General features: G+C 40.6%; 1 protein-coding gene across 2 annotated transcripts in view; it reads left to right on the top strand.

Moving 5' to 3' along the window:
* adss2 (adenylosuccinate synthase 2) overlaps positions 1-12886 on the top strand; it is an 81192-nt gene that overhangs the window by 58186 nt on the left and 10120 nt on the right. For both annotated transcript variants that reach the window (XM_060925647.1, XM_060925649.1), the window contains exons 7-11: positions 678-759; positions 6484-6610; positions 7755-7909; positions 9285-9409; positions 9630-9727. In XM_060925647.1, coding sequence (XP_060781630.1) covers positions 678-759; positions 6484-6610; positions 7755-7909; positions 9285-9409; positions 9630-9727 — 587 coding nt within the window. The remainder of the gene's footprint in view (positions 1-677; positions 760-6483; positions 6611-7754; positions 7910-9284; positions 9410-9629; positions 9728-12886) is intronic.

Raw genomic sequence — 12886 nt, 5'->3', positions numbered from 1 at the left:
GTTCTACAGGGTCGCAGGCAAGCTGGAGCCTATCCCAGCTGACTACGGGCGAAAGGCGGGGTACACCCTGGACAAGTCGCCAGGTCATCACAGGGCTGACACATAGACACAGACAACCATTCACACTCACATTCACACCTACGCTCAATTTAGAGTCACCAGTTAACCTAACCTGCATGTCTTTGGACTGTGGGGGAAACCGGAGCACCCAGAGGAAACCCATGCGGACACGGGGAGAACATGCAAACTCCGCACAGAAAGGCCCTCGCCGGCCCCGGGGCTCGAACCCAGGACCTTCTTGCTGTGAGGCGACAGCGTTAACCACTACACCACCGTGCCGCCCGTAATTGTACTTAATAATCAAAAATAATGTAAATATTGCACTCATAAAAAATAGCAGGAATGTAATATACCCCTTATATTGTTCAAAATGTCAGTTTGAAGTGTATTCGATGTTACATGCACTCTGTATACAGTAATCTTTATACAGTAATCAGGAAACGACTTTTCTGCTTTACGGTGTTACAGTAAAGCATCTCAGTGTGGATTTAGGCGACAGCGCTAACCACTACACCACCGTGCCGCCCAGTTGAAAACATTTTTAAAAAAAAAACTTTAAATGTTCCAGTTTGGTGTATTTCTTTCTTTTTTTCATGCTTTTTTTTTGTCATTTATAGGTATAAAAACTTGGCCTCGCAGTACAAGTCTATGTACCCATCACTGGAGATAGATATTGATGGGGAGCTCGAGAAACTCAAGGTGAGCTGCCGATTCTCAGATCAGGGTTCCCGCGGGTCCTTAAAAAGTCTTAAATACAACTTTCGGTTTTTAAGGCCTTAAAATGTCTTAAATTGTTTGGAATGACTGGAATTTTCGAAAGGGAGGTATTAAACTTAATATTGGACCAAACGAGTGAAATGTCTCCATCCGGTTTGGGGTATTTTTTTAACCGTAATTTTAAAAGTGACCAGCGTACCTTTTGGGGGCAGCATTGGTTCTGTGCAGGGGTTAAATTGGGATTGGTTATGTGGGGGGGCTCTGCCTCGTACCCGCCCCTGCCCCAATATACTTTTTGGAAAATAACCCTCTAATTTGATAACCATATCATATTGCACAGAGATATACACCTTATCTGTGTGTTGTAGGCCTATGTGTGTCTTGTAGTGCCCCCCTACACATTATGGCAGTTTGAATGTAGATTGGTTGGCCAATGTAACAGATTGTACAGGTTGTTGTACATTAGGGTTGGGCGGTATCCAAATTTTGATACCTTTAAACTGTCTCAGTGTTTTCCCGGGGTATACGGTATTACCGAGAAAAAAATATTTTGTTTCGGCCTACTGTGTAACGTGCGCCTATGCCTCAAATGTACTATTTAAAAGCAGCATAGCGAATTGTGTGCATTGTGGTATGGATTAAGCAGCAAAGTGAATTTTGTGCATTAAGAGATATTTCAAAGCATCACGCAACTCTTCCTTCATCTTGAAAATAGCATTCAGCTGTTGTTTACACATGTTTGCGTTGAAATGCCATTTGCAGCACTATTTCACCTACTCCATCAAAAAAAGTACACGATGAGCAGGATCATACCCTTTCAAGCATGGGAAATAAAAAAAAGAAAAAGAATCAACCAACACCCAAGTCCGTTTAGACTGCGCGATAAACCATATTCTTCAGCGCAAATGAGGCGAACCTAATTCAAATGCGCGATAGCTGCACAAGGCAAAATCATATGGGCCCACGTCATGCCATGGCGGGGAAATTAATAATCAAATGGCCTTACCTTGCTTAAAACGTTGTCTTGATCACATAACTCCTTACAATTATTCCACTTAAATCCATACGGTTTAACACACCCAACAAAGATAGCAAGCGCATTGCTAATTCCCACCAGAAACCGAACAGTTTACGCTACGATGTTTTCTTCCGTTTCTTCAGTAGATGACATTTCAAACGTTTATTACCCACATCCCAAATGTCATACGTTATATTATTTTACCTTGTTGTTACTCATGTAACCTACTCAAAACACAACTCATTGGAGAGATCTCGTGGAAGTGGAGTACCCCAGGCTATGGTGTGCCTTAGGGGACATATTAGATTTTTCGTTTGGTTTGAAACCAAAATACTGCCACACTGCCGATGTTGTATTTTTTTTTGCCACTAACTCGTTATCTTGACTTGCCATCTTTCAACCGCGGTCTCAGTCTTTTTTTTTTTTTTTAAGATAGGACAGTATAGAGAGACAGGAAATGAGCGGGGGAGAGAGAGACGGGATCGGGAAATAACCTCGGGTCGGAATCGAACCCGGGTCCCCGGATTTATGGTACGGTGCCTTAGCCATCTGAGCCATGACACCCCCGGTCTCAGTCTCTTGCGAAGCTTTCTGTCAGACTCCAAAATGTCACGCAGGGTTGCCATGGTAACGACATAAACAACCCTGCACGCGATGAGAACTTCTTTAGGAAATTGATAGAATTAGTGAAAATACGATCACACAGTTATTCGGGATGATCTTCAATTTATTATTTTATATTATGACCTCATGTACTCCATATTTATTTAGATATTATATATTTTTTTAAAATGACGGTAATGAGACCGATACCGTTGGTACTTTTGGATACCTCGGGATACCTTCTTACCGTAATACCGCCCAACCCTATTGTACATTGGTTTGAAGGAAATGATTAGTGGGGGGTCTGGGGGTCCTCCCCCAGAAGTTTTTTTATTATCATACATGTTATTTGCTGAATTCTGGTGCATTTTAATAAGTTGTTAGCTGACTTTACAGAGGTAGGTTGAGCAATATCATGTTAAATCTTGTCACATGCCTACAGGTGAAAAATGTGAAGGAGAAATGTTCAGTGAGAAAATTTGAAGGCTTGTACAATCTTAAACCAAAACAGTTTATTTATTTTGGAGGATAAATGTTAAATATGCCAAAACACTGTCAGTCAAATTGTCAATCAAATATATTCATGCAGTGAATGGAACCAAATACAAACAACACTATAACATTGGAAGCATTTATTATTATTGTTATTATTATGTATTCAGTTATTTATTTGGCATGTGGTGCTTTTTGTATTTTCTAGAACATGCAAAGTTTTGCTGCATTCAAATGATTGTGCTTCTATTTTGCTGCTATAATATGCTCATCTTATGTGTGTTCTAGACAATACAAAAAGCACCACATGCCAAATAAATAATTGAATACATAATAATAACAATAATTACACTAATAATATTAACAATAAATAATAATAAATTAACATTAAATTAAATATTAACAATAAATAATAAAACACTAATATTAACAATACAGTGAACATAATCATTATCATATTTTTTATTATTAAAAACAAAATATCAAGTAATACTGAAGAGGGGAAAAAATAATACTGATCTAAATATGTTGTGTTTTTATTTTTAGACAGTATGTGTTTTGCTAAACACATACTGTCTAAAAATAAAAACACAACATATTTAGATCAGTATTATTTTTTCCCCTCTTCAGTATTACTTGATATTTTGTTTTTAATAATAAAAAATATGATAATGACTAGAGCACAAGACGAGTGTTTTGTTTATGTTTGCCAAAGGTAGCTAACTTGAGGCAACGTTAGGCTCAACTTTTGGTCAATCTCAGTAGCTAACTTTAACTGACATCTCCCCCTTCCCCCTGGCTAATTTCTGTCGATAACTGGGGACTGTGGAAATTGAACTCGCCAAATGCACAGACAGTTCGTTCAAGCACCCCTGATGGATTAGGATCGTATGCAGGTAAAAGGGGAGACGGTGTACGGAGAAAATTATAAACAAGTCACAACGCTGAAACACAAGCCCAAAAACCCGCAAACCACGACTTCTGATTTTTTTTTTTTTTTAAGCGAGCTCACAAAAAAAGAAACCCCAAAGTCGCTTATAAAAAGCGGAATTGGCAACCCACACAGTGTTCCAGAAACCAGAATCTCTGATCGCAAGTTCTGTTCTAAATAGCTTTGACAGGTCGTCTTGTTATCAGGAAAACTATGATCTATCTCATAAAAGTCATGGGTTTATTGATTAATAAAACGATATTTAATTATTCAGAACTGAAAATCGTGAAAAGGGTTTGTTGCTTTTGATGTGTGCGTGATCATATGCCATCCGCTCCGAGCTTATGTGCCGGGGCTCAGCCCCGGACAGCCCCGGCCCAATTTAACCCCTGCTTCTGTGCATTCCGTAGATCAAGAACTAACGCTAGGAGGTTACTGGAGGCGGTGTGGAGTGGTGGTTGTGAATAGTGGGAGATGCGCAGGTAGCTTACACGGGCGCTAGAAAGCGCCCCCAAAATAAGGAGAAGACTCGTTTGCGATAAAAAGCGCTGGATCGCACAAATGTGTTTAAAGCCGGTAGCGCAGCGCTGGGGACACGCCCACTGGGAAACTGGCTTTTCACAGACACGAGGCGCGCGCGCGTAGAGGTCAAGCGCGCCGGAGTGAAACGCAGGGGGGTTCGCGCATGCGCACAAGAGTCAGGTGGAAAATGGGACTTGTAGGACATAATACTACTACTAATAATGATTAGCATCATTTTTTTTTACATTATTAACATTGTTTATTGTACCAAGTTTAATATAAATATATAAACAACCTTTATTTCAAAACTCAATTAAAAAGAACTCCAGAAAATACAATAATTCTAAATATAGTACAATATAAATAATTTGTACAAAAAGTTTAGTTTTATTACCTATCGTCTACAACAGTATTTTTAATATAAGAGTAATATTAACAACCACTAATAATAATTAGTAGTAGTAATTATTATTGATTATTAATCATTACTACTTATGAATTAGTGATTAATAAGTACTAGGGATTATTAAATGTTATAAAATTGTTATTAAAATTATTACAAATTATTAAAAAGTAGTAATTGGTAGAATACAAACAAATACTCATGGATTATAATTTTTTTTAAATAGTGAACATTGATATAACTGTACTACTAATAATAATAATAAACAATAATACTACTAGTAATACTTGTTAATGTTGTTGTTGTTATTATTATTATTATTATTATCATCATTATCAGTACAATTGTTATATCAATGTTCACTATTAAAAACAAATTATCTATAATCCATGAATAGTTGTTTGTATCACCACTACTACTACTAATAATAATAATTACTACTTTTTTAATAATTTTAACTAATCTTATAACTCAATTTTATAGCATTTTAATAATCACTAATTAATTATTAGTATAATTAAGTAGTAGTTGATGATTACTAATTATTTATTAAATTACATTTTGATAATCACTGCTTATTAATTAAGTAGTAATTAAAATGCTATAAAATTGAGTTCATTTTTTTAATTATTAAAAAAGTAATTTATTATTATTGTTATTAGTAATACAAACAATTCATGGATTATAGATAATTTATGATTATTTTTGAATAATGAACATTGATATAACAATTGCACTGATGATAATTAGCTTACAGTTATTACAACACATTGATTAATATTGATAATGGTTATGAAAGGTGACAGTTGTTTTTCTGTGTTTAATGTAACGCTCTGATGATTGTATGACTGCATAAACGGGTTTATGCTGTTACCTGCTATAATGCAGAAGATACTCGAACTTCCTCAGCCAGCTGTGTACCGTACGACACTCAGACTGATTTTGCTGTCGGACACAAAATCGCACATCATCAAAGATAATCTTTGGGGATTTAAATAATGCCGGCTAAGGTTGTTCAGCTGGTTCTACTTGCCGTTTATTGTTTTCGTTTTTGAAATGATTCATGGTGTTTTCTCCAGTAAACCCCAGTCTTCTCCTTGCTGCTACAGTAGTTCTGCAGGCCCAGAACACACGACTTTGCTTCAGTTGTTTGCATGTCTAACAGTTGCCATTGATGCACCCTGTTGTTCACCGATTGTGTGCATTCTTCTTAAAGTTAGTAAAAAAAACTATTGCAGAAAACAGTTTTAAGTTGTCATATTTATCATTTTCTTTGCCATGGTACAGTCTTAATTTTTCCATTTAGTGGTCTTGAAAAGGTCTTAAAAGTCTTTAAATTTGTACTTGAAAAATGTGCAGATACCCTGTCAGATCCTAATTTACTCAGCCAGCCTTGAGTTCCTGAGTGCAAGGTTTCTGTCTGACCATTTTTGGTCTCTAGCCATAGCTTTAGCCTTATGCTATAGGCTTGGCCTGCTTTGAGGACTTCTAATAATGGTTTGAAACCCTAAAAACATCAGTGCTGCAATCGCACAAGTGTCATCCATTGCTGATGAAACTGCACAGTTATTAAAATTTAAATGTAATATGTGACTTAATTTAAATGAAGCATTTGATGTGCACAGAGTTTTAGAGAAATGCAAGTGTAAGGTGTAATACCAGTAAGCCTTGTCTTAACCTTTAGTTTCACAGCTGAGCTCATTTACGGAGCATTTTTTTTTTTCCTCCTTCTGTCAGGAATATGTGGAACGAATAAAGCCCATGGTAAGAGACGGCGTGTTCTTCATGTACGAGGCTCTACACGGTGCACCTAAAAAGATCCTGGTGGAAGGTGCCAACGCTGCCCTGCTGGATATTGACTTTGGTAAGTCACCTAGACTGAAACGGCAAGCAAACTCTGCAGGAATTTGAGAGGGACAAGTACACCTCATTCCATTCCCGACCCCATGCACGTGAAGTATCATCTCATTATCTCTAGCCGCTTTATCCTGTTCTACAGGGTCGCAGGCAAGCTGGAGCCTATCCCAGCTGACTACGGGCGCAAGGCGGGGTACACCCTGGACAAGTCGCCAGGTCATCGCAGGGCTGACACATAGACACAGACAACCATTCACACTCTCATTCACACCTACGGTCAATTTAGAGTCACCAGTTAACCTAACCTGCATGTCTTTGGACTGTGGGGGAAACCGGAGCACCCGGAGGAAACCCACGTGGACACGGGGAGAACATGCAAACTCCACACAGAAAGGCCCTCGCCGGCCACGGGGCTCGAACCCGGACCTTCTTGCTGTGAGGCGACAGCGCTAACCACTACACCACCGTGCCGCCCGTGAAGGAACATGTCTTATATTAACCTTTTCCATTTGAAAACTTGCTGGAATGTCACCTCAGGTGAGTCTTTCACAGATCAAAGTCTATAGCTAATGTAGTTGGAGACCTGGATCCCACATGCCACTCTGCATGCTCATTTTGCACACTAATCACTTTCATCATGTTTACTGTTTAGTTAAAATCGATGTTTAACCACAACACTGCTATGTTGTGAATAGAATCTTGTTTACCAGACTGACCTGGGGTCATATACTAAGCTTTCTAATTAAACAGGTTTGTACTGTATATTAGAAGGCACATTTGTTAAGCTTTTGACATCTTTTTGCTTTGCAAATGGAACATGAATGATAAAACTACTTTTAGAAGATGATAATAGTTAAAACGACTGCTCTTTCCATCTGCTGCTAGAAAACGATGTACAGCTTCACTGTATTTCTGGGGGGGGGGATTTACATCGCTTTGTTTTGTTCAGGGTGTATGGGATACTTTTCAAATAGCACAGTTGTTTTGTCCTTGAGGTGCTAATAAATGAGTGAAGTCTGCATACCTGTGACATTTTTATTCCCATGTTTTGAAACCAAAGTGAGACATGGAGAATTTGAGACGTTGAATGACATAACTGACTTGGTTAGTGTAAAAGAATCCCCGAGTGTGATGCGATTCTGTCTTTTCAGGAACGTACCCTTTCGTTACATCATCCAACTCTACTGTGGGTGGGGTGTGCACGGGCCTGGGCATGCCACCTCAGAATGTGGGGGAGGTCTATGGCGTAGTCAAGGCCTACACTACCCGAGTAGGCATCGGAGCGTTCCCGTCTGAACAGAATAATGTAAGCAGCTTCTTTTTACTCAGACCTTTTGTTACGCTAGTGTGCCATTGTTCAGTTATTTGTGCAAGTTCTCTCTCTCTCTCTGAGCACTCATCAGCTGTAATGTCAGAAAAGCAGGAAGACACGCCTGACACCATGGACATTGTCTTTTGAATTTCTCTAGAAGATGCCTGTAATGCAGAGCAACCAGGAATAAGTGTGTGCTATGTGTACACACATGCAGGTTCCTGTGTGTTTTCAGTTTCAGCTTGAAATCCAGCTGTGTTTATTACTGGGTGCGACTTAATCCAAGGATTCAAGAGACGAACCTGATTTGCATTACATAACCACTTATAGACGGGTCGTCCTGCTTTAACCAAACTCTTACTACTGGTGTTTGTTTTGTTTTTTTAAAGTGTTTGGCAGCGCCATTTATGAGAGGATACAAGTATTGGGGGGGGACGTTTGCTTTGGTTGTTTAGGTCAAATCCTGATGTGGCAGCGGAGGCGTGGTCAAGCGTCGGTCTATGACAGGAGGGCGGAGTCAGGGAAGGTAAGTGGCAGAATCACTACACCTGACGGCAATTAACCTGCGTTTGTGTGTCTTCCCAGTGACCGCGCCCTACTTAAGGAGGGAGAGCGAGAGCAGAGGAGCTCATCTCCGGACTAGACGCTGACTGTGTGTGTGTGTCTAGCCCATATAGAGAATTGTTCACCGAAAAGTGCGGCAATAAAGCCTTTTGAAAACCTGATCTCTGTCCTGCCGTCCTCTGTGCTCCACCCACACCTCGTGAACCGTTACAGTGGTGCCGAAACCCGGGAGCAAGAGTGGAGCACCAGCAGATCAGCCCCATGGAGTCCTCCCCGTTCGCCGACCTAGTCCACGCCCTCGCCACGGCCCAGCAAAGCCAGCACCAGGTGCTCGTCACCCTCCGGAAGGAACAGGAGCGACGCTTCGAAGCCCTGGTGCTGGCCCAGCAGGAAGACCGCGAGGCGTTCCGGCACCTCCTCACGTCGGCGGGGTCCACCAGCGCTCCGGCCGCAGGCCTGTCTCCCCTCACCGAGGCTTTCATCACGTTATTCGAACAATTCTCTATATGGGCTAGAGACACACACACAGTCAGCGTCTAGTCCGGAGATGAGCTCCTCTGCTCTCGCTCTCCCTCCTTAAGTAGGGCGCGGTCACTGGGAAGAGACACAAACACAGGTTAATTGCCGTCAGGTGTAGTGATTCTGCCACTTACCTTCCCTGACTCCGCCCTCCTGTCATAGACCGGCGCTTGACCACGCCCCCGCTGCCACACCTGTCTAATATCTGTGTGAATAAAATTGCTTAGTGACAGTCAGCGTTGGTGTGTTGATTTACCCTATGCTTGTTTTTTTTTTTTTTTTTAAGGAAATTGGAGAGCTGCTTCAGACAAGAGGGAAGGAGGTGGGCGTGACCACAGGCCGCAAAAGGAGATGCGGTTGGCTAGATCTGGTGCTTGTCAAATATGCCCACATGATTAACGGCTTCACAGCGTGAGTTTCCATCTCCTCCTCTTTCAGTTTTTACTTTCAGACATTTGTATATGCTTTTAAAGTTTAAAAGCTCATAAAATATAAACAATTTCTCAGGAATATTATTTTATTCAGTACCTTTGCTGTGTACGTGTATAATTACTGGTGCAGTTCTGTTCCAACACACGCAGTACTTTTGTTTTCTAAGCTGTGTGACTGTTCAAACATGCCTCCTTTTTAGTTTGGCTCTAACCAAATTGGACATCCTGGATGTCTTCTCCGAAATCAAAGTTGGTGTGGGTTATAAGGTGGACAACGAATTCATACCGCATTTCCCAGGTGAGCAGACAAACACACATTAATGTTTCTCATGAATATTACACAATTACCTGCGTTCGTTCAGTATGTGGCCAAAGGTTTGTGGACACCTGACCATCATACCCAAATGTGGTTCTTCCCCAAACTGTTGCCACAAAGTTGGAAGCACACAATTGTATAGGATGTTTTTGCATGCCACAGTACTACAATTTCCCTTTGCTGAAACTAAGGCTACGTTCACACTGCAGGCTGAAGTGACTCAAATCCGATCTTTTCGCCCATATGTGACCTGTATCCGATCTTTTATTGACAATATGAACGACACAGATCCGATTTTTTCAAATCCGACCCAGGTCGTTTGGATATGTGGTTCTAATTCCGATTCCTATCCGCTCTTTTCATATGCGACTTCAGTTTGAACCGCCAGGTCGCATTCATCCGACTTACACGTCATCAACAAGCCACAAACGTCACTATTCTGCGCTGAAGTAGGCGGCGGGTCTCTCAAAAAAAGTTACAACAATATGGCGCATAATCACGGGCGCAGATAGAGGGTGGGGCTCGTCCCACCCAGATTTAAATTCACCTCGTTCGGTCCACCCCACTTATAGGGAGGGAAAAACGTCTATGCTGTCTTTCTTTGCATAAGGCAAACCACACGGAAAAATCAAAAGACTAATTACCATTCGGTTTATTGAGGTGCACGGCAGTGTATACATAGTTGCAACAACTCACATAAAACAAAGACTGATATTCGGTTGGTTGAGCTGCGCAGACTGCACAGGTTGCGAGCTCGAGCTTGGTTGCTATGGTAACCCACAACAAGTTTGACAGGCATATCGGGGTTGGGGTTGGTTTGCTGGCAGCTTTGTCCCCCCCAGTTCAAAAAACGTATCTGCGCCTCTGCGCATGACATCAATGCGAGGGACGCTTCGGGCTGTGAAGGTTCTGAATCTTCTCAATGGAAGGACGCAGAGGTTAGGGAGCTGATTTCCATTTGGGGGGATGCAGCTATTCAAGCTAGATTGGATGGGTCATACCGCAACCGGGCAGTTTTACTTCCGTAAACACTGGCCATGCTCACTGCGTGTGACATCATCGTATCCTGCAATGCGCATGCGGAACACTTTTAGGTCGCTTTTCATTCATACTGAGGATCACATACAAGTCGCATATATTTGTTAATGTGAACGACCTCACAAAAAAATCGGATTTCACAAAAAAATCGGAATTGAGCATTAAGCCTTGCAGTGTGAACGTAGCGTAAAGGGCTCGAGTCTGTTCCAGCACGACAGTGCCCCTGTGCACAAAGCATGTGTGTGTGGAAGAACTTGAGTGTCCTGCACAGAGCCATGAACTCAACCCCACTGAACACCTTTGGGATGAGAGAGAACACAGACCGTACCCCAGGCCTCCTCACTTGACATTGCTGCATGACCTCACTAGTGCTTTTCTGGCTGAATGGTTACAAATCCCCATAGCTATGTTCTCAAATCTAGTGGAGGTTATTATAAGAGCAAAGGGGGACTAAATCTGGAATGGAATGGTTTTTTTTTTAAAAAGCACATGTAGGTGTGATGGTCAGGTGTCCACAAACTTTTGGCCATATAGTGTATATTCAGGTGGGTGCAGTTACCTTTAGGACAAAAACTAAGGATAAAAAATAGTGTGCATTGTGAGATTAATAGTGACCAAAAAAAAACCCCAGTGATTTTGGTTCATGTGTGCATTTTCCTTGAAAATGTGATCTAATTATTCTAAAATATAACGTCTGTGTTCATCATTAGCTTTCAGCTTCTTTCATGTAGACTGACAGCCTTTGGATCCGATCCATTATAAATGATCTCATCTCATTCACTGCTTACTTTCACTCAGGTCTGGAGGCTGAGATGGTCAAAGCAAAACTTTTGATTTCTTTCTATTGGATACTTTTCTGCGGAGTTGTTTTATGGTTTGGGTTGCCATGTTGCAAGATATTACATTTTTTAACAAAACAAAAAGGAATTCACATTTGTGTAGAAACCAGGGAGATGCAAACCTTTGCACGCATGTGTACAGTATTCAGGCTTTTGAATAAAATCTGTGTGTGTTTAGTGGTTCAGCTGGGCTGGGGCAAACACAGCAGTCACACTCTAGTGCCAACCAAAACGGTGGGACAAAAGACACTTACAATTAGGTAGTATTAATCTGCAGGTTGCACTGAGAATTTAACCCTGATTCAGTTAAACGCAGAACATGACCAGTGAATGAAAAACATAGCTGAATGTTTCCACTTGCATTTTTATTGTAGAAAACTGAACTGAATCACACAAAAGCTGACTCGTACTGTAGATGAGAAGGCATACTTAAGAACTTGTATTCTTTCATAGTGTTCTAGAATTATTGGCACCTCTCACAATATAAAAATAATATATGCAATACGTGACCTTTTTTTTTTTTTGTAAATTCTCCGCTCGCATTTTACCAGAGTTGTGGCACTTGTGGCGATGCCCATCTGTCCGTCCCAGGAAAGGTACCCACTTACTGAAATCAACTCCTCTCTCAATTTTTGGAGGAATTTCACCAAACTTGGCAGGATCCTTTGTTATATGTCGGGAATACGCATATTGTAATTTTCGTTAAATTTGGTTGCATTTTACCAGAGTTACAGCCCTTGATTAACAAAATTATACTTTGATAATTTCACGAGTGTGTTTTCCTTCTGAAATCAACTCCTCTAACAATTTTTGGAGGAATTTCAAGAAACTTGGCAAAAGGCATTGTTCTATGTTGGTAGTACGCTTATTGTTATTTTGTTAAATTCAGTCGCATTTTACCAGAGTTGTGGCCCTTGAGTAACAACCTTGTACTTTCACAATTTCATGAAGGTGCACTTGCCTTCTGACATCAACTCCTCTCTCAATTTTTGGATGAGTTTCTCAAAGCTTGGCAAAAGGCCTTGTTATATGACGGTAATGCGGATATTGCGATTTTAATTTCGTTAGTGAAAATTTTAAGAGTTTTGACCCTTGATTAAATAACTTTGTACTTTTGACAATTTCATGAGGGTGTATGTTCTTCTGAAATCAACTCCTCTCACAATTTGTGGAGGAATTTCACCAAACTTGGCAGAAGGCTTTGTTATATGACAGTTATACGCATATTGAAATTTCGTTTAATTTGGGCAAATTTTACCAGAGT

Source organism: Neoarius graeffei, chromosome 7 (genome assembly GCF_027579695.1).
Source record: "Neoarius graeffei isolate fNeoGra1 chromosome 7, fNeoGra1.pri, whole genome shotgun sequence".
Lineage (NCBI taxonomy): Eukaryota > Metazoa > Chordata > Actinopteri > Siluriformes > Ariidae > Neoarius > Neoarius graeffei.
This window is presented reverse-complemented; position numbering and strand designations above follow the sequence as displayed.